This window comes from Malus sylvestris, chromosome 5 (genome assembly GCF_916048215.2).
Source record: "Malus sylvestris chromosome 5, drMalSylv7.2, whole genome shotgun sequence".
Taxonomy (NCBI): domain Eukaryota; kingdom Viridiplantae; phylum Streptophyta; class Magnoliopsida; order Rosales; family Rosaceae; genus Malus; species Malus sylvestris.
Genome location: NC_062264.1, coordinates 23,960,574 through 23,981,637, shown reverse-complemented (window position 1 = coordinate 23,981,637; position 21,064 = coordinate 23,960,574). Strand labels below are relative to the sequence as shown.

Below are 21,064 nucleotides of genomic sequence, written 5' to 3'. Positions count from 1 at the left end.
TGGTAACCTTGGTCATCACATTCTTGGATCTTAGTTTTGTTGTAATTTTATAAAGAAAATATGCAATAAAAAATACATAATAAATAGCATAAATTGTAATTTGAATACAAGATGACATTTTTCACATCAAACTAGTAAATGAGAGTTTTCTCAGTTGATATATGATGATAGGGGGTGAAGCCTTGAAAGTATATTTGTATATTATAATTTACAAACCCTAACACCCAATTTAAGTATATAACTTCTTAACTTGTAGATTAAAACATCTATCGTGTATTTGATGTCTTATGTTCTATTTCCCTTACCATTGCTTGACCAAGTATTTGGTTTTAAAAATCTAGAAATGGTATTTCTTTCTCTTTCTTGTCTTCTCTTATTACGTTGACCGTATATATGGATGAACAACAATCGTAATTGAATTTTTTATTTCCATCTTAACTCTTTTTTTTGACAAATGATAAGGTTAGTAGATTAAATTGTTAAATGTTAAGGGTAGATGGATCGATGGAAATCGTACCTAAACCAAAGTGCATAAATATTATAGTTTTCCGTCACTGCAGTAAAACGTCATATACTCTTAGTTTCTTAAAAAAATATATATTTTTGTTTATTCTAGGGTGAGTTGTGAAGTTTTTCTGGTTACAAATTAATAAAAATAGAAAATAACAGGTTCACCTCCCCAATTAATTAAGAGGGGAAAAAAAATCTGGGGACAAGGATTGTCTGCCTTCCCACTTCCGGTGTCCTCCCGTGCTCTCTTGTTTTATGTGGTCACGGTTAAGCCACGTCAACATTTTATATATATTTTTTTATAAAGATAATAAGACAAAAATAAATAGTAATATAAAATGTTGACGTGGCTTAACTGTAACCACACAAACAGGAGAGTACAGAAGAGGAAGTGGAAGGTCAGACAATCCTTGTCCAAAATCTGGAGGTGAAACAGAATTTAAAATGTCATTATTATCTTGAGTAAACTGTCGATTTGCCCCTTGAACTATCACCAAACTTTCGATTTGCCCCCTGAACTTTTTAATTGGAAAATTAAGGACTTAAACTAATTTTTTTGGCCGATTTGCCCCCTGCTGTTAATTTTTCATTCATTCCATTCAAATTTCTGTTAAATGGAAGCATATGCACAACATGTGTAGGTAGTTCGGTCGCTTCATTCTTTAAAATAATTGAAAACCTTAGATTTCTAAAATATAAACCTATGCAAATATGTGTGATTCTATAGCTTTTTTGTCTGAATGTCTAGTGAAATGACGCTTGTGTCCACAAATGAGAGTTACGTGGTTTGCACACGATAAGAGTTAACGTTAATTTGGATGAAATCTATGAAAAACTAATGGTAGGGGGGAAATCGGCCAAAAAAATTAGTTTAAGTCCTTAATTTTCCAATCAAAAAGTTCAGGGGGCAAATCGAAAGTTGGGTGATAATTCAGGGGGCAAATCGGCAGTTTACTCTTATTATCTTTTTCTTAAATAGAAGCCTCTCTCAAATCAACATCATCCGAATTACGAGAATACCCCTTATGCTGCTTCCCTTCCAGCTCACAGCTTTATACCCTCCGTTCAAAAAATCGAAAGGCTCTTCCCATTCTCTCTCTCCGTCGTCTTCCTCCTCCATCAGAGTCTCTCTCTCTCTCTCTCTCTCTCTCTCTCATCGAGCACCCAGATTTCTTCAGGTATATTCTCACATAACCCCTCCTGCAATCATCTAATTACATGTAGCTCCAAGCTCCATTTTAAAATTATTATTTTGATTAATTTTCATCGTTTTTCTCATTTACTTCCGATTTCAAATGGGTTGGATTGAAATCCATGATTAAACACACAATCTAATAGAGATGATATTTTATATTGGTTTTTTCTATTATGCTTTTGCCATTTGTATTGTTTGATTGTTGGGTTTGTCTGCTAAATGTGAGCTGCTCTCGGCTTTCTAAGCTGCAATTTCATTGATAAAATTGGTTTTTTTGTGTACCCAAATCATCCTCTATGTTGTTGAATCCGATTGGAATATTGGGTTCCACGTTATTATCGGATTCGCGCCTTGGTTTGTGCTTGTGAATATTTCTTAGCTTGTTGTGATTGGATTCTGATGTTAATTATTAAGTTTCTTATGTTGGATGAATATCATGTATTTGGACATGTGTCTTCTTGTTGAACTAGTTTTTCCGGGTTGAAACTTTTCGGTGTAGACTTGTAGTTTAGTATTGGTTTTCCATCTGAGAAGTAGGTAGTCACATGGATTATGTGTTAATCTGATGTTATTAGACTCTTTTTATAACAGGAACTTTTTTAAGTAACTCACTTTTTTGGTTAAAAAAGTAGTAATACGTAGAACTCTATAGTTGCCCAGAAGCTTTTTTAAAGGTTGAAAACATATGAGTCTAGCTTTATGATTAAGTTGATAAATTATCAATGATAAAAATGTGTTTCCTTTCTCTTAAGAAGATGGTAAATCTCAAAATTTTGCTATTCGTTTGGGTTGTATATGATTTCAGCTTGACGTTAGGTACCACATTTATTGCCTGTTATCAGATTTTGGATGGGAACCAAGGAGCATGACACTGTTTTTAAAGATGACGAGCCTGCTGCTATTGACCACGATAATATTTCGTTGAGCCAGGTTGATTCTTCAACAAGCACAGTTCTTTGCGATTCAAATGTAAATACTGAAAGTGATGAAGTTAAAAAGTTAAGTGAGGCTGTCAGTAACATTAACAATACCCCATATATTTATAGACAAGATGTTGTCAGGAGCAAGAGTGGTATGACTGGGATTGTGACTGAGGTAGCTGGTGATTCAGATTCTGATAGTAGCATCACTGATGACGAGGATGACGATGAAGATGATGACTACGACGATGATGAGAATGAGGAAGAAGGTGGTAATAACAATAATACTACTCATGGGAATGGTGACAAGAACAAAAATGGTAGTAATGATAAGACTGGTCCCCTTCCCGCTGACCAGGTTCGAGTACTTTGGACGGATGAGACTGAGTCAACCCAAAACATTAATGATTTAACAGTTGTTGATCGAGGGTTCTTACATGGGGATTTTGTTGCTGCTGCTTCTGACCCAACCGGGCAAGTTGGTGTTGTGGTGGATGTCAATATCTCTGTTGATCTATTAGCTCCTGACGGGTCAGTCATAAAAGACCTTTCATCCAACGAATTAAAACGTGTGAGGGAGTTCACCGTGGGTGATTATGTGGTCCTTGGTCCCTGGCTAGGTAGGATTGATGATGTTTATGATAATGTGACAGTTTTGTTTGATGATGGTTCTGTGTGTAAAATCATGAAAGCAGAGCCAATGGATCTGAAACCTGTTTCCAAGAATATGCTTGAGGATGTGCATTTCCCTTACTACCCAGGGCAGCGTGTGAAGGCAAGATCATCAGTTTTCAAGAATGCTAGGTGGCTATCTGGCTTGTGGAAACCTAATCGTGTGGAAGGTACTGTTACTAAGGTTACAGTTGCTTCAGTATTAATTTATTGGATAGCTTCTGCTGGCTGTGGGCCAGATTCTTCTACTGCACCTGCTAAAGAGCAGATTCCCAAGAACTTGAAATTATTGTCTTGTTTTACACATGCAACTTGGCAATTGGGTGATTGGTGTCTTCTTCCCTCATCAGTGTCATCATCTTCCATTCCGTTAGACAAGGGATCATCAAATTTAGAACTTCATGATTCTGTAAGCAGTGACTTAGAACCTACTCAAATGGGTAGTAAGTGCGATTCAGAAGAGAGTGCGTTAGATGAACCAAATGGCAATCACGAATCCATGGATATCGATCCAGTATCTGTATTAGATGGAAACAATGGAAATACTGGAAGGAACACATCTGTTGAATCTAGTTTGTATAATAGTTTATTGTCAGCTTCAAAGGAGCCTGTTCATGAAACCTGGCCTCTTCATCGCAAAAAGATCCGCAAAGTTGTGGTTAGGAGAGACAAGAAGGCACGGAAGGAAGAAAATTTTGAAAGATCCTTTTTGATTGTCAATACCAAGACGACAGTTGATGTGGCATGGCAGGATGGTACAACAGAACTGAAACTGGACTCAAAAGATTTAATTCCGCTTGATAGTCCGGGTGATCACGAATTTGTTGCTGAACAGTATGTGGTGGAGAAGGCGTCTGATGATGGTGATGATGCTTATGAAGCTAGGCGTGTTGGGCTTGTGAAAAGTGTCAATGCCAAGGAGAGAACAGCTTGTGTGAGGTGGTTAAAGCCTGTTTCCAGACCGGAAGATCCTAGAGAGTTTGAGAAGGAGGAAGTTGTGAGTGTCTATGAGCTTGAGGGGCATCCGGATTATGATTACTGTTATGGGGATGTTGTTGTCAGATTGTTGCCAGTTTTTGTCTCTGCACAAACTGCTTCAGGGACAGACTTAGATGAGGAACCAAAGCAACAAAATGGACCAAGTGATCTTAGTTCCGCTTCTACAAAAAAGGAAGATCTATCTAGTGATGAAGCTTGTTTGGACTTCTCTGATCTTTCTTGGGTTGGAAATATAACCGGTCTTAAGAATGGGGATATTGAAGTTACATGGGCTGACGGGATGGTTTCTACGGTATGTTCATTTGCCTAATTTCAAATTGTCACTCTTGTTTTCTTGTTCACGCTTTGGCTGTCAATCAACATAAAACTTTGTATCAGTAACTTAGAATTATTAAATTGATAACATCATCACTATTACTTCTTAGTTCTAACCTCTCCTCCCCATAAAATGGTTCAGTTTACTTTTTGAAGTCCACTTAAAAATTCTAGTTCTCGGAAGTCCTTTTCCCGAGGGCTCCACTCCTGATGGGCGTCCAGCCCGTTCCACGCCTCAGAAATGAAATAAAAAAAGACTTTAAGAGTGGTTTATCTTGTATTGGAATTGTTAGTTATATTGATTAGGATGAAAGAATCTAGTCAAAGGGAGGGATGTAAACCATGTCATATAAATCTTCGATTCAATAGAGTATGAGAGAAAAGAGTAGAAACTTATGGGAAGCTTCTGATGGTAAGCAGCTGCTCGGAGAATGGTGGGTGTAAAACAAAATTGTGCACCTAATTCGAAGATATTAGTTTGGATTATTGTTTGATCACAAGATATTTTTTTTTCTTGGTTGTTTTACCTTGCTCTGGCATAAAAACAACTAAATTTGTGCTTGTTTTTCAAAATTCAATCGTATGTCAAATTCTATGGAAGTGTTCCAATGTATTTCTCGTTTCTTTGATTTGTTATTAGGTTGGACCTCAAGCAATTTATGTTGTTGGCCGAGCTGATGATGATGACTCCATCGGTGCTGGAAGTGATGTTAGTGATGCTGCTAGTTGGGAAACGGTTAATGATGATGAGATGCCTGCACTATTTGCCCCTGCGAGTACAGAGGAGGTTTGTTTCTGTTTGAAATAGCTGTATGTTTAACCATATTTACAATCATATACAACAACAACAACAACAACAACAAAGCCTTTTCCCACTAAGTGGGGTCGGCTATATGAATCTTAGAACGCCATTGCGCTCGGTTTTGTGTCATGTCCTCCGTTAGATCCAAGTACTCTAAGTCTTTTCTTAGAGTCTCTTCCAAAGTTGTCCTAGGTCTTCCTCTACCCCTTCGGCCCTGAACCTCTGTCCCGTAGTCACATCTTCGAACCGGAGCGTCAGTCGGCCTTCTTTGCACATGTTCAAAATCACCGGAGCCGATTTTCTCTCATATTTCCTACAATTTCGGCTACTCCTACTTTACCTCGGATATCCTCATTCCCAATCTTATCCTTTCTCGTGTGCCCACACATCCCACGAAGCATCCTCATCTCCGCTACACCCATTTTGTGTACGTGTTGATGCTTCACCACCCAACATTCTGTGCCATACAACATCGCTAGCCTTATTGCCGTCCTATAAAATTTTCCCTTGAGCTTCAGTGGCCTACGACGGTCACACAACACGCCGGATGCACTCTTTCCATCCAGCTCGTATTCTATGGTTGAGATCTCCATCTAATTCTCCGTTCTCTTGCAAGATAGATCCTAGGTAGCGAAAACGATCGCTTTTTGTGATCTTCGCTAGATTGCTCCGGTCATTAGTGTGGATAAGTATATAAATGGATAGAGATAGGAAAGCAAACACAAGATGTACGTGGTTCACCCAGATTGGCTACGTCCACGGAATAGAAGAGTTCTCATTAATTGTGAAGGGTTTACACAAGTACATAGGTTCAAGCTCTCATTTAGTGAGTACAAGTGAATGATTTAGTACAAATGACATTAGGAAATATTGTGGGAGAATGATCTCGTAATCACGAAACTTCTAAGTATCGGAGTGTGGTGTCGTCTTGACTTGCCTTATCTGTCTCATAGGTAGATGTGGCATCTTCTCTGGAAGTACTCTTCCTCCATCCAGGGGTGGTATCTTTAACTGGTGGAGATGCACAAGGTAATGTATCAATTTCACTTGAAGCTTACTTGTAGTTTCAGGCTTGGTCAAGCGCGATACAAACCATGTAGTAGGAGTCCCCCAAGTCGCCGAGCTAGGGGGTCTGCTGAAAGAGGTGACAGACAAGGTAAGCAATCAGAGCTCCGACTGATTGTTCACCTTCTCCCCATCTTGCAGCAGCATGAAGGATAAAGAGAAGAAAAATGAGAAGAGATGATATGAGATACTTTTGCTTTTGAAGAAGTAACTTTCCACAGGCTTATTCTTGAACTGAGCTGGAGGGTTTTCTGGTTTCCTCCAGAGTATAAGGCCGACTGAAGAATTTGAGGGTCAAAACAAGTCCATCAAATCTAGAGTACGTTCCACCCTGCTGATATGGGATACTTTTGCTTTTGACAGAGTAATGAATGTATCGGCACGTGTGCTGTTACGCTTGTCTCCACATGCTTCCTTGTATCCTTCGCACTTGCCCTATCTGTTCCTCAAGCAGATGCGGAATCTTCCCTGGAAACATAAGATGTTGAAGATGAGTACTCGAGAGCAATGCCAGGTAAGTAATCAGGTAAGGGGTTCCAGGCAGTCAGTTCCTGGCTGGAAGCTTCATTCCAAGTGCTGACTGATTGCTCTCTTTCTCCTTGTCTTGCAGGTAAAAACAAGGCCAAAAGAAAAGACAGGGAAAAAGCATGATATGGGATACTCTTGCTTTTAACCCTGATGATATGAGATATTCTTGCTCTAGTATAGCTTGTTTGCAAAGGTATTATCGGGGGGAAAGAAAGCTGAATATTTCGAAAGGCTTCGTTGGGAGTGCCCTCTCAGATATGATGAAGGGTTGAGCATTTTTGCAGGTCTGCCTGTCCGTTGGGGATGGAGGTCGACATATATAGGAGTCTCCCTAACAACAAGTAGTAATGCTATTCCTTTACCCTGCTTGGTCATAGCACGGTAGTGGGAGCTGCCAGTTTCACATGTTTTAACTCTGTCAGAGCACTTTAAAAAAGTGGTCTGTGGTATCTGGCTCTCGAGATTCGGAGAACGATGCCTCTTCGATTTTTGAGAAAGCAATCATGATGGGGGTATGACTCTCGAGATTCGGAGAGCAGTGTCTCTTCGATTTTTGAGGAAGTAATCATGTTGGGAGTCTGGCTCTCGAGATTCGGAGGACGGTGCCTCTTCGATTTTGGAGCAAGCAATCTTGTTGGGAGTGTTGTCTCGAATGTGAGTAAAGGTTGGGCATGTTTGCTAGTCTACCTTGCCACGAAGCACAAAGGTTGACACACAGGGACTTTCCAATTATCCAGCAATGGTACTGTTCCTTTACCCTCTCTTCGATTTTGAGAAAGTAGTCATGTTGGGAGTCTGGCTCTCGAGATTCGGAGGACGGTGCCTCTTCGATTTTGGAGCAAGCAATCTTATTGGGAGTGTTTTCTCGAATGTGAGTAAAGGTTGGGCATGTTTGCTAGTCTACCTTGCCACGAAGCACAGAGGTTGACACACAGGGACTTTCCAATTATCCAGCAGTGGTACTGTTCCTTTACAGTTGTGGGTAATAATATGGTAGCTAGACCTTCAAAATTTATGTGTCTAAACTTTTGTTAGTGCTGTTTCTTTGCTATTCTTTTACCTTTCTTGGTCAGAGCGATGTAGTGGGAGCTGCAAGCTTCACGTGCTCAACTTTGGCAGAGAACTTTGGCAAAGTTATTTGTGGTACCCATGAGCTATTGTTGCGTGTGGGAAGTGGGTGATTGAACAGTAAGATTCATGTGCTTTCTACTTCACCAGAAGTCTTTGACAGAATGCCCATAATTTCTACAAAGCTGAGTGTGCGTGTGACAGGTGCTGACAAGGCTAGAAAAGTAGGTGCCTCTTCGATTTCTGAGATCGGCCCTCGTGGTCTCTGAGCAGCCCAGCTTTTGAGAAAGCGAGCGCCTCTTCGATTGATTCGGAGAACGATGCCTCATCGATTTTTGAGAAAGCAATCATGCTGGGGGTCTGGCTCTCGAGATTCGGGGAGCAGTGTCTCTTCGATTTTTGAGAAAGTAATCATGTTGGGAGTCTGGCTCTCGAGATTCGGAGGGCGGTGCCTCTTCGATTTTGGAGCAAGCAATCTTGTTGGGAGTGTTTTCTCGAATGTGAGTAAAGGTTGGGCATGTTTGCTAGTCTACCTTGCCACGAAGCACAGAGGTTGACACACAGGGACTTTCCAATTATCCAGCAATGGTACTGTTCCTTTACCCTCTCTTCGATTTTTAAGAAAGTAGTCATGTTGGGAGTCTGGCTCTCGAGATTCGGAGGACGGTGCCTCTTCGATTTTGGAGCAAGCAATCTTATTGGGAGTGTTTTCTCGAATGTGAGTAAAGGTTGGGCATATTTGCTAGTCTACCTTGCCACGAAGCACAGAGGTTGACACACAGGGACTTTCCAATTATCCAGCAGTGGTACTGTTCCTTTACCCTTGTGGGTAATAATATGGTAGCTAGACCTTCAAAATTTATGGGTCTAAACTTTGTTAGTGCTGTTTCTTTGCTATTCTTTTACCCTTCTTGGTCAGAGCGATGTAGTGGGAGCTGCAAGCTTCACGTGCTCAACTTTGGCAGAGAACTTTGGCAAAGTTATTTGTGGTACCCATGAGCTATTGTTGCGTATGGGAAGTGGGTGATTGAACAGTAAGATTCATGTGTTTTCTACTTCCCCAGAAGTCTTTGACAGAATGCCCATAATTTCCGCAAAACTGAGTGTGCGTGTGACAGGTGCTGACAAGGCTGGAAAAGTAGGTGCCTCTTCGATTTCTAAGATCGGCCCTCGTGGTCTCTGGGGAGCCCAGCTTTTGAGAAAGCGAGCGCCTCTTCGATTTTTGAGATCGGCCTTCGTGGTATTTGAGCAGCCCAACTTTTGAGAAAGCAAACGCCTCTTCGATTTTTGAGATCAACCCTCGTGATCTCTAAGCAGCCCAGCTTTTGAGAAAGCAAACGCCTCTTCGATTTCTGAGCAGGCGCCTCTTCGATTTCTGAAGCTTCGTCGAGTGCAGATTTTTATAGGGGCTGGCATTAAGTTCCAAAGCACACTTGAATCTCCACCAGTAGAAGCTTCATTCTTGCACTTCTAAGATCTTGATTTGTCCGACCTCTTCTCTCTTCAACACCTTTGAAAATGTCTGGCCCCTCCGACCGTCGTTTTGACTTGAACCTTGTTGAAGAGGCAGCCCCGCCTTCTCCAGACAACATATGGCGCCCATCCTTCGTCTCCCCTACTGGTCCTCTTACCGTTGGGGATTCCGTGATGAAGAATGATATGACCGCTGCGGTGGTGGCCAGGAACCTTCTCACTCCCAAAGATAACAGACTACTTTCCAAACGGTCTGATGAGTTAGCTGTTAAGGATTCGCTGGCTCTCAGTGTTCAGTGTGCAGGTTCTGTGTCTAATATGGCCCAACGCCTATTTGCTCGAACCCGCCAAGTTGAATCATTGGCGGCTGAAGTGATGAGTCTCAAACAGGAGATTAGAGGGCTCAAGCATGAGAATAAACAGTTGCACCGGCTCGCACATGACTATGCTACAAACATGAAGAGGAAGCTTGACCAGATGAAGGAAACTGATGGTCAGGTTTTACTTGATCATCAGAGATTTGTGGGTTTGTTCCAAAGGCATTTATTGCCTTCGTCTTCTGGGGCTGTACCGCGTAATGAAGCTCCAAATGATCAACCCTTGTGGGTAATAATATGGTAGCTAGACCTTCAAAATTTATGGGTCTAAACTTTGTTAGTGCTGTTTCTTTGCTATTCTTTTACCCTTCTTGGTCAGAGCGATGTAGTGGGAGCTGCAAGCTTCACGTGCTCAACTTTGGCAGAGAACTTTGGCAAAGTTATTTGTGGTACCCATGAGCTATTGTTGCGTATGGGAAGTTGGTGATTGAACAGTAAGATTCATGTGTTTTCTACTTCCCCAGAAGTCTTTGACAGAATGCCCATAATTTCCGCAAAACTGAGTGTGCGTGTGACAGGTGCTGACAAGGCTGGAAAAGGCTGGAAAAGTAGGTGCCTCTTCGATTTCTAAGATCGGCCCTCGTGGTCTCTGGGGAGCCCAGCTTTTGAGAAAGCGAGCGCCTCTTCGATTTTTGAGATCGGCCTTCGTGGTATTTGAGCAGCCCAACTTTTGAGAAAGCAAACGCCTCTTCGATTTTTGAGATCAACCCTCGTGATCTCTAAGCAGCCCAGCTTTTGAGAAAGCAAACGCCTCTTCGATTTCTGAGCAGGCGCCTCTTCGATTTCTGAAGCTTCGTCGAGTGCAGATTTTTATAGGGGCTGGCATTAAGTTCCAAAGCACACTTGAATCTCCACCAGTAGAAGCTTCATTCTTGCACTTCTAAGATCTTGATTTGTCCGACCTCTTCTCTCTTCAACACCTTTGAAAATGTCTGGCCCCTCCGACCGTCGTTTTGACTTGAACCTTGTTGAAGAGGCAGCCCCGCCTTCTCCAGACAACATATGGCGCCCATCCTTCGTCTCCCCTACTGGTCCTCTTACCGTTGGGGATTCCGTGATGAAGAATGATATGACCGCTGCGGTGGTGGCCAGGAACCTTCTCACTCCCAAAGATAACAGACTACTTTCCAAACGGTCTGATGAGTTAGCTGTTAAGGATTCGCTGGCTCTCAGTGTTCAGTGTGCAGGTTCTGTGTCTAATATGGCCCAACGCCTATTTGCTCGAACCCGCCAAGTTGAATCATTGGCGGCTGAAGTGATGAGTCTCAAACAGGAGATTAGAGGGCTCAAGCATGAGAATAAACAGTTGCACCGGCTCGCACATGACTATGCTACAAACATGAAGAGGAAGCTTGACCAGATGAAGGAAACTGATGGTCAGGTTTTACTTGATCATCAGAGATTTGTGGGTTTGTTCCAAAGGCATTTATTGCCTTCGTCTTCTGGGGCTGTACCGCGTAATGAAGCTCCAAATGATCAACCTCTGATGCCTCCTCCTTCTAGGGTTCTGTCCAGTACTGAGGCTCCAAATGATCCCCCTCCGGTGCCTTCTCTTTCTGGGGCTCTACCGACTGCTGAGACTTCTCCTAAGCAACCTTTGTGAAGGCTCCCTCTTGTGTGCTTATTTTGACTCATGTATATGTACATATTTGTAGCTGATCGGGGATATCAATAAATAAGCTTTCCTTCATTTCAACGTATTGTGTTAAATACACCAAAGCCTTCTTCGCTAAGTTCTTTGAATTTTCTTTTGTTAAAGCTTGTATGTTGAAGCTTTCTGAGTGGAGCATGTAGGTTGGGGTAGTGTTCCCTTAATTTCCCGAGTGAGGAAAACTTCTCGGTTGGAGACTTGGAAAATTCAAGTCACTGAGTGGGATCGGCTATATGAATCTTAGAACGCCATTGTGCTCGATCCTGTGTCATGTCCTTCGTTAGATCCAAGTACTCTAAGTCTTTTCTTAGAGTCTCTTCCAAAGTTTTCCTAGGTCTTCCTCTACCCCTTCGGCCCTGAAACTCTGTCCCATAGTCGCATCTTCTAATCGGAACGTCAGTAGGCCTTCTTTGCACATGTCCAAACCACCGTAACCGATTCTCTCATTTTTCCTTCAATTTCGGCTACTCCTACTTTACCCCGGATATCCTCATTCCTAATCTTATCCTTTCTCGTGTGCCCACACATCCAACGAAGCATCCTCATCTCCGCTACACCCATTTTGTGTACGTGTTGATGTTTCACCGCCCAACATTCTGTGCCATACAGCATCGCCGGCCTTATTGCCGTCCTATAAAATTTTCCCTTGAGCTTCAGTGGCATACGGCGGTCACACAACACGCCGGATGCACTCTTCCACTTCATCCATCCAGCTTGTATTCTATGGTTGAGATCTCCATCTAATTCTCCGTTCTTTTGCAAGATAGATCCTAGGTAACGAAAACGGTCGCTCTTTGGTATTTCTTGATCTCCGATCCTCACCCCTAACTCGTTTTGGCCTCCATTTGCACTGAACTTGCACTCCATATATTCTGTCTTTGATCGGCTTAGGCGAAGACCTTTAGATTCCAACACTTCTCTCCAAAGGTTAAGCTTTGCATTTACCCCTTCCTGAGTTTCATCTATCAACACTATATCGTCTGCGAAAAGCATACACCAAGGAATATCATCTTGAATATGTCGTGTTAACTCATCCATTACCAACGCAAAAAGGTAAGGACTTAAGGATGAGCCTTGATGTAATCCTACAGTTATGGGAAAGCTTTCGGTTTGTCCTTCATGAGTTCTTACGGCAGTCTTTGCTCCTTCATACATATCCTTTATAGCTTGGATATATGCTACTCGTACTCCTTTTTTCTCTAAAATCCTCCAAAGAATGTCTCTTGGGACCCTATCATACGCTTTTTCCAAATCTATAAAGACCATGTGTAAATCCTTTTTCCCATCTCTATATCTTTCCATCAATCTTCGTAAGAGATAGATTGCCTCCATGGTTGAGCGCCCTGGCATGAACCCGAATTGGTTGTCCGAAACCCGTGTCTCTTGCCTCAATCTATGCTCAATGACTCTCTCCCAGAGCTTCATTGTATGACTCATTAGCTTAATACCCCTATAGTTCATGCAATTTTGTACGTCGCCCTTATTCTTGTAGATAGGCACCAAAGTGCTCATTCGCCACTCATTTGGCATCTTCTTCGTTTTCAAAATCCTATTGAAAAGGTCAGTGAGCCATGTTATACCTGTCTCTCCCAAAAGTTTCCACACTTCGATTGGTATATCGTCTGGGCCTATTGCTTTTTTATGCTTCATCTTCTTCAAAGCTACAACCACTTCTTCCTTCCGGATTCGACGATAAAAAGAGTAGTTTCTACACTCTTCTGAGTTACTCAACTCCCCTAAAGAAGCACTCATTTCATGTCCTTCATTGAAAAGATTATGAAAATAACCTCTCCATCTGTCTTTAACCGCGTTCTCTGTAGCAAGAACCTTTCCATCCTCATCCTTGATGCACCTCACTTGGTTTAGGTCCCTTGTCTTCTTTTCCCTTGCTCTAGATAGTTTATAGATATCCAACTCTCCTTCTTTGGTATCTAGTCGTTTATACATATCGTCGTAAGCCGCTAACTTAGCTTCTCTGACAGCTTTCTTCGCCTCTTGCTTCGCTTTTCTATACCTTTCACCATTTTCATCAGTCCTCTCCTTGTATAAGGCTTTACAACATTCCTTCTTAGCCTTCACCTTTGTTTGTACCTCCTCATTCCACCACCAAGATTCCTTTTGGTGTGGGGCAAAGCCCTTGGACTCTCCTAATACCTCTTTTGCTACTTTTCGGATACAACTAGCCATGGAATCCCACATTTGGCTAGCTTCCCCCTCTCTATCCCACACACATTGGGTGATTACCTTCTCTTTGAAAATGGCTTGTTTTTCTTCTTTTAGATTCCACCATCTAGTCCTTGGGCACTTCCAAGTCTTGTTCTTTTGTCTTACTCTTTTGATATGTACATCCATCACCAACAAGCGATGTTGATTAGCCACGCTCTCTCCTGGTATAACTTTGCAATCCTTACAAGTTATACGATCCCCTTTCCTCATTAGAAGAAAATCTATTTGTGTTTTTGACGACCCACTCTTGTAGGTGATCACATGTTCTTCTCTCTTCTTAAAGAAGGTGTTGGCTAAGAAGAGATCATATGCCATTGCAAAATCCAAGATAGCTTCCCCATCCTCGTTTCTCTCCCCAAAACCATGGCCACCATGAAAACCTCCATAGTTGCCTGTCTCCCTGCCCACGTGTCCATTTAAATCTCCTCCTATAAATAACTTCTCCGTCTGAGCAATTCCTTGCACCAAGTCTCCAAGATCTTCCCAAAATTTCTCCTTCGAACTCGTATCCAACCCTACTTGAGGTGCGTACGCACTAATCACATTGATAAGTTCTTGTCCTATTACAATCTTGATTGCCATGATTCTATCTCCTACCCTCTTGACATCTACAACATCTTGTACCAAGGTCTTGTCCACGATGATGCCAACACCGTTTCTCGTTCTATTTGTGCCCGAATACCAAAGTTTAAACCCTGAGTTTTCTAGATCCTTTGCCTTACTACCAACCCACTTAGTTTCTTGTAGGCACATAATATTTATCCTTCTCCTCACCATAACTTCCACTACTTCCATAGATTTTCCCGTTAAGGTTCCTATATTCCACGTTCCTAAACGCATTTTGCTCTCTTGAACTCTACCCTTCTGTCCTAGCTTCTTCACCCTCCCCCGTCTAATAGGATCAAAGTACTTCTTTTGTGTGTCCCGGGTAAAGTTGATAGGAGCATATGCTCCCAAACAACTTTGAGTGGAGTCGTTCGAAAAGAAGTTTCTATGGCCCCCTTGCTCATTTAACACTGCATCCGGGTGCCGATGGAGATACAGCGACCCTTGCTCACTTATCACTGTGCTCAGGCCACACAGCGCGCCACTTACGGGTGACGCCCTAGCTTTAGCGCGATTTTGTTCTGGATTCATTTTCATAAGGATTCGACGTGATCATGGAGTGCCGGCTGTCGACTACCTGACGCCCTCCCCCTCCTCCTTTATCCGGGCTTGTTCCATGTATTTCAAGATGTTGTTCTTTTATCTGGGAAAGAGGAGCTTTGGGCCACTAGGCCTAATTGTAATCCTCCCTCTTTAAGGACGTGAGTTTTTGAGTTTATTGGCTTTTAAAGTAATATTAAAGTGACAGACTGGGTACTTGTATTTGGAAGCTGATTCTGGTTACTTGAATTCATCATATTGGGAAACTGATTCTTCTTTTAGATGAATTTATTCTTTTCTTAGAGTATATTTGTATAGAGAAGACCTTAAATATACTTTAGTTGGTTTGATTCTTATTGTTGAATAAGATGAGAAAGTTGTCGATGTTCAGGAAGTTCGGCTACAAAATGCCATTGGGATGAATTTTGAAGCTGAAGAGATTGGAGAGAATAATTCTGGGAGGAACCCGGCATTGTCTGTACCCTTGGCTGCACTTAAGTTCGTTACCAGACTGGCACATGGTATATTCTCAAGAGGACAAAGGAATTTGGATTCAAATTCTTTGGATACTGAAGGTGAGGGCGAAGGTGAAGTTGAGCCTCGGGAAGTGGAAATTGCTCAGGGAAGAGATCATGGTGAAGATTCCAGCTCTCAGAAATCTAATGTGGTGGATCCTTATGGTCTAGAAATAAATAAGGAAGAAGAAGAGAAACATGTTACCCCACAGGCTACAGAAATGTTAGATGCAGCAGAAATTCTATGCAACTTAAAGACTGAAGAATCAGATTCTATAGAATGCAGTAAGGATGATGCTTGCAGTTTCAAACGCTTTGATATTGCCAAAGATCCTTTGGACCATCATTTCCTTTGTGCAGCTGGGCAGGTATTGTTTCTATTTCAGTTTCAACCCCAATATTGCTTTGTATTCTTGGAGGATCCTCGTTCTGTAGCATGGACCTTTTATAGATTAGGTATAATACGCTAGACAAGGATACATATTTTTCCCTTAAAGACGAGAAAGAAGAAATGAAAATAAAGTGGTTAGATATATTTGTCTATTTGATTTTCCAGTTTCTGTTCCTGCTTTATATTTTGTTTGACATATGAGGACTAATGAACTGGAAATTGTTACGGAGAACAAATAAAAAGTCTCACAAAACTTTTTTTTTTTATCAAAAAACACTTAAGACCATTTTTCTTATTATTTAAGGACAAAAAACAAAAAAGGAGTTGCACTTCATGAGGGTTTTGAATTAAACAAATGTCCTTAATAATAAAAGAGGTGCCCCTAATGATAAAGAAGTTGTCTAAGAGTATTTGAATAATTATTTTTTTTGCAATGGGCTTTCTATTAATTTTCTAAAATTGGTTTGCCGCTACGACTGAAGCCTGTCATTCTATTCTGGCCTTGTTAATAGGTCAACTGTCCTCATACTTCTAACCTGTTTTTCACATTAAATGATACTTACAGAATACCAGTGGAAGAAAGTGGTTTAAGAAGGTTCAGCAAGATTGGAACATCCTTCAAAATAACCTTCCTGGTAAGGGTTCAGTTTCTTATTTTGACGATCACTATCTGTCCCATTTTAGAAACACTTGATTTTAACAGTAAATCTTTAAACAGATGGGATTTGTGTACGAGTTTATGAAGATCGAATGGATCTCTTGAGGGCAGTTATAGTTGGGGCTTATGGGACACCTTACCAAGATGGCCTCTTCTTTTTTGATTTTCACCTCCCTCCAGAGTACCCTGATGTTCCTCCGGTTAGAACTACTTTTTATTATTTATTAATCTTTGGCTATATTATCATTTTTATTTCACAACATATTTTTTTTTGGATTTGATGCCCAAAAAAAAAAAAAAAAAAAAAGAGCATTTATCTGTTGTTTTCTAAATGGATTTCTGTGTTACAGACAGCATACTATCATTCTGGTGGCTGGCGGATAAATCCAAATCTATATGAAGAAGGCAAAGTGTGTCTTAGTCTTTTGAATACTTGGACTGGCAGAGGGAATGAAGTATGGGATCCAAAGTCTTCTAGCATCCTTCAAGTTCTTGTTTCGCTCCAAGGGTTGGTGCTAAATTCTAAGCCATATTTTAATGAAGCGGGCTATGATAAGCAGGTTGGGACGGCTGAAGGAGAGAAAAATTCATTGTCCTACAATGAGAATACTTTCTTACTGAACTGCAAGACAATGATGTATCTTATTCGGAGGCCACCAAAGGTGATGTATCAGATATCGAATATTCAATTTTTATCTTGTTCCGTTATAAGATTCTATTTCATTGTGTGTATCATAAATGATCGCCTCATATCTTTGATTCATTAAAAAAAATTTGTTTGGTGATAGGGGTTCTATATTAGTTGGATATTACTCAATCTGTTGATATAATCTTTTCCGTTTGAGTTGGGTGTACCCCTTGAAGTATATGAGCAATATCCGTACATGGTAGGATAAAAAAGTGAACTGTATGCATTACATGGCATCATGAAAATATTGAATCTACTTGATGTTTTGTTTACATTTGCTAAATACTTGGGGAACGCTCTTCGCGTTTTATGTTGTGTGGTAATTTTACAAAGAAAGTCCTATATGTTGCTTTTATCTTTGACTCAATAAAGTTTAGTAATAGTATTGTTGGCATGTCTAGGACTTTGAAGAGCTCGTCAATGACCATTTCCGGAGGCGTGGTTATTATATCTTGAAGGCCTGCGATGCATACATGAAAGGCTATTCGATCGGTTCTCTCACTAAAGATGCCTCTCTTAGTGATAAGAGTGATGTAAATTCAACTTCGGTTGGTTTCAAGTTGATGTTAGCTAAGATTGTGCCAAAGCTTTTCTCGGCCCTGAGTGAGGTTGGAGCTAATTGTCAAGAATTTAAGCATCTGCAACAATCGTAGCATAGGTTTGAAGATTCTATTTGTCAAGATCTCGGATCCATCAAGCCAAAAAGGTCAATCCGTTTTGTTTCGTTGTTATTTTCTGAAGATTTCGGATACTTGTCAAAGGGTTTTCACATTCGATTTGAATTCATTTTTTCAAACTCAATAGAAATTGAAAGCCTGACCCATTTTAGTTGAGACTTCAGGCTATCCCCAGGCGTATACACCTTGTCATTAGGCATACTATCTCCCGTTTTAGGCATACTGGGGGTTTGTCGAAGCAAAGTTGCCGGCACTCCCCTGATTGGGAGTGACTTTCGGCATCTGGTTGCTAGCTTATGTTGACATATCTTCTGGTAGCTTTTGGCAGGTGCTTTCTGCAGCTGCAAAAGCAACCATAGATTTGCATTCACTTTTCGGTTGCTCCCTCTTCGGATTTACTGTGTGGATTGGCTTCTCACAATTCACTCAATTCTTGCCTCATTTGTTCTATACACTTACAGCATTGTAATCAAGATTTAATTCGAAATCCAAGATTTTTAAACAATTTTTTTTTCAGTTTTTAGAATGCTGATGGCTGGGTATCCGTTCGATTTAGCTATTTTGTTTTCGGTCAATTTGATCCATTGAGATGCATCTTTTACCATGGACTGCTTCCATATTGCAAAAGGGGTGTGACATTCACACACCCTTTCTTACTTCTCACACCCTTATAATTTTCGACTGTCGGATTGAATGAATTGAGAAAGATCAAGGAACATAAATCAACAAGGGGTGTGTGGATAGCACACCCCATTGCAAAAATAGAATGGAAAACTAAACCTGGAATTTGGAATTTGGGTAAAAGTCAGAATTTATAAATTGATATGTACTAATTCTCTTGTTTTGATTCATAAACATACAAATTTAGAATTTCTGAATGAGAAAACTTGGAATTTGAAACTTCCATTTCCTAAGTTTAAATTCAATGTAAATAGATGTCATTTTTCAATTTCTATGATTGAGAGTTTAAAAATAACAAATTCTGTATTCAATTCCATTGTTCTTTTAAGTTAACCAAACAAAAAAATTCACAAATTCTAGAAAATAAAGTCCCGACATTTTAAAATTCTTTAGTAATCTTAAATTTCTTCATCCAAACATAATGTAATGGACGTTATGTTGATTTGATTTCTATAGAACTCCTCTAAACCCTATCATTTTCGAGTAAACATCGAGCTGGTCATTCACCAATCTGTTAAAAACACAAGGATTATGTCCAAACGAAATCATAAATTTCTGTAACATAAATAATTGAGATCCGAATGAACCGAACAATCCTGTTCAAGCTAATCAACATAACTTAAATGATGAGATTTGCATAAAATCCATCAATGCAACACTTACATTATTAGTAAGAAAAAGAAAAGTATAAGCTCACAGATCCAGATCTGAATAGAGGAGGGGGATTGGAGAACCCATCTGATTGATAAAAATAACAATAACACTACTAAAATTCTCCTCTCACCGATTTGCTACGGGAGCGATCACCGCTCTCGTGCAATGCTTAAACCGAATCCACTTTCACTACTTTGAGCAAACTTCAAGATTCCAAGTGATACTGTTGTTGGTAATTACTATAACTTCCACGATTATTATAGCTCCTTTGCTCCTTCCCCTGATATGCCACAAGAAAGATACGTGAGTTCCCCGGCAGGAAAGATGATCCACATTGCTATGCTAGCTAATTACAAGGTTAGGCTTTGTGGTTTCACATTTTAAAACCATGAAGGCTTATCCGAAGACAATAGCTTGCCGGAACGTCAAATCACTGAAACAAATGAAAATTCACAGCGGGAAATGCAGCTTCTTCCCAATTTATACCGTGCCATATAATGTGGAATGTGTCCTAGAATTAAGTGCCTGAGAATTACGGATTATATAAATTTGAGTTAGAAGTTCAGGCATTTAAAGATCTCCGGCAATTACAAGTTTACAACAGATACGAATTACTTAACAATAAGATGCTACACCAGTTGATCCTCTAATGGAATAATCGCTCTTGAACACTACGCAGTTCAATATTAACAATTTCATGTCACTCAACTCATTTCGATCTACGAGAAGTTAAACTTCAATTAATCAGAAAGTATCATCACCATCATCATCATCATTCACAGCTACTTAAAATCTAATACTCCGTCTTAAACTTCAAATTGTTCATCTAATATCCGAATTTTTCCGGCAACAAAATTTATAGTTCAAGGCTTCAACATTCCAGAATCACACCACTATTCGATCAAGCTCTTGCCTTTTCAAAATACCGCCTTTTTTCCATTCCAATTAGGGCACCCAGAAATCAGTTGTTCAACTTCAATTCTCACCCAAACACTACCAGTCATACATCCCATTGCTAAATAAAAAATTCAACATTCAATTGCCATTTTTATGTTCACCTTCATCTCAATAAACATCAAGAAACCCAACCCAACATTAGAATTTAAAAAGAAAAGATATATAAAAAGCAAGGGTAAACAAGTACCAGGCAAAGATGTTTCATAGACCGCCGGTCTTGATGAACCTTCTTCGCGCCAAAAACCTAGACACAGGAGGAGTAAGCGCCAGAGTGATCGGAACCCGAATCGGAAACAGAGCCTTGTTGCAGAGCAAAGCCAATGCCAGAGCCCCACCAGTCGAAGCCGCGAGCTCAGCCGTCCGATTCCTCTCCTTCTCCACAACCACAGCCGTCGATTGCCCGTTTCCCGATGTGGGTCCGTCCCGAAACACCGATCCATCGGAGATTACAGGTGGGTTTTGGGGGGTTTCGTCTTTGGAGGACACACTCCCCATGTGAAGCTTGGCGAGCAGCGATTCGACGTCGACGTTGTTCTTGATGGCGACATAGAGGCCTGTGATCGAGGCAGCTGAGACTGAGAAATGGACGCCCAGTGCGACCTTGCCGTACTTCTTCAGGAGCTCTTTGAATCGACCGCCGGTGGCGACGGAGGCCATTGATGGACCAAAAAAGATGGGATTTTTTTTGGGATGTCAGTGAGGTTTTTGGAGAGGGAGGGTCGAGTCGAGTCTAGGGTTCTTGTGGACTTTTGCACGTAGACTGTGTTACTGGGTTTCGTGGGATTACTTGGTGATGGGGAAAGTCTCGATATTGGAGCTGCCAAGTGTTGGTTATGGGCCTCACTCTGCCTTCGTTGGGCCAATTGGTAATGTCCCTTGGTCCTTTTGTTTTTTGG

General features: G+C 40.9%; 2 protein-coding genes across 4 annotated transcripts; one reads left to right on the top strand and one right to left on the bottom strand.

The window, feature by feature from the left end:
* Positions 1 to 1,508: 1,508 nt before the first annotated feature.
* Positions 1,509 to 18,381, top strand: LOC126621937 (probable ubiquitin-conjugating enzyme E2 23). Of its 3 annotated transcripts, none has more exons than XM_050290561.1 (8): positions 1,509 to 1,688; positions 2,548 to 4,588; positions 5,252 to 5,398; positions 15,339 to 15,830; positions 16,419 to 16,488; positions 16,572 to 16,711; positions 16,862 to 17,173; positions 17,601 to 18,381. In XM_050290561.1, the coding sequence occupies exons 2-8, from the start codon at positions 2,555 to 2,557 to the stop codon at positions 17,850 to 17,852; spliced, it is 3,447 nt and encodes a 1,148-aa protein (XP_050146518.1). In that variant the 5' UTR covers positions 1,509 to 1,688; positions 2,548 to 2,554; the 3' UTR covers positions 17,853 to 18,381. The 3 variants fall into 3 exon arrangements, with proteins under 3 accessions (XP_050146518.1, XP_050146517.1, XP_050146516.1); XM_050290560.1 differs by having other exon boundaries at positions 1,560 to 1,688; positions 2,511 to 4,588; XM_050290559.1 differs by having other exon boundaries at positions 1,571 to 1,688; positions 2,522 to 4,588.
* Positions 18,382 to 19,086: 705 nt separating this feature from the next.
* LOC126621939 (uncharacterized) lies at positions 19,087 to 20,946 on the bottom strand. Its single transcript, XM_050290562.1, has 2 exons — positions 20,356 to 20,946; positions 19,087 to 19,491 (listed from the first exon to the last, which is right to left on the bottom strand). The coding sequence occupies exon 1, from the start codon at positions 20,823 to 20,825 to the stop codon at positions 20,370 to 20,372; it is 456 nt and encodes a 151-aa protein (XP_050146519.1). The 5' UTR covers positions 20,826 to 20,946; the 3' UTR covers positions 19,087 to 19,491; positions 20,356 to 20,369.
* Between the last annotated feature and the right edge of the window lie 118 nt (positions 20,947 to 21,064).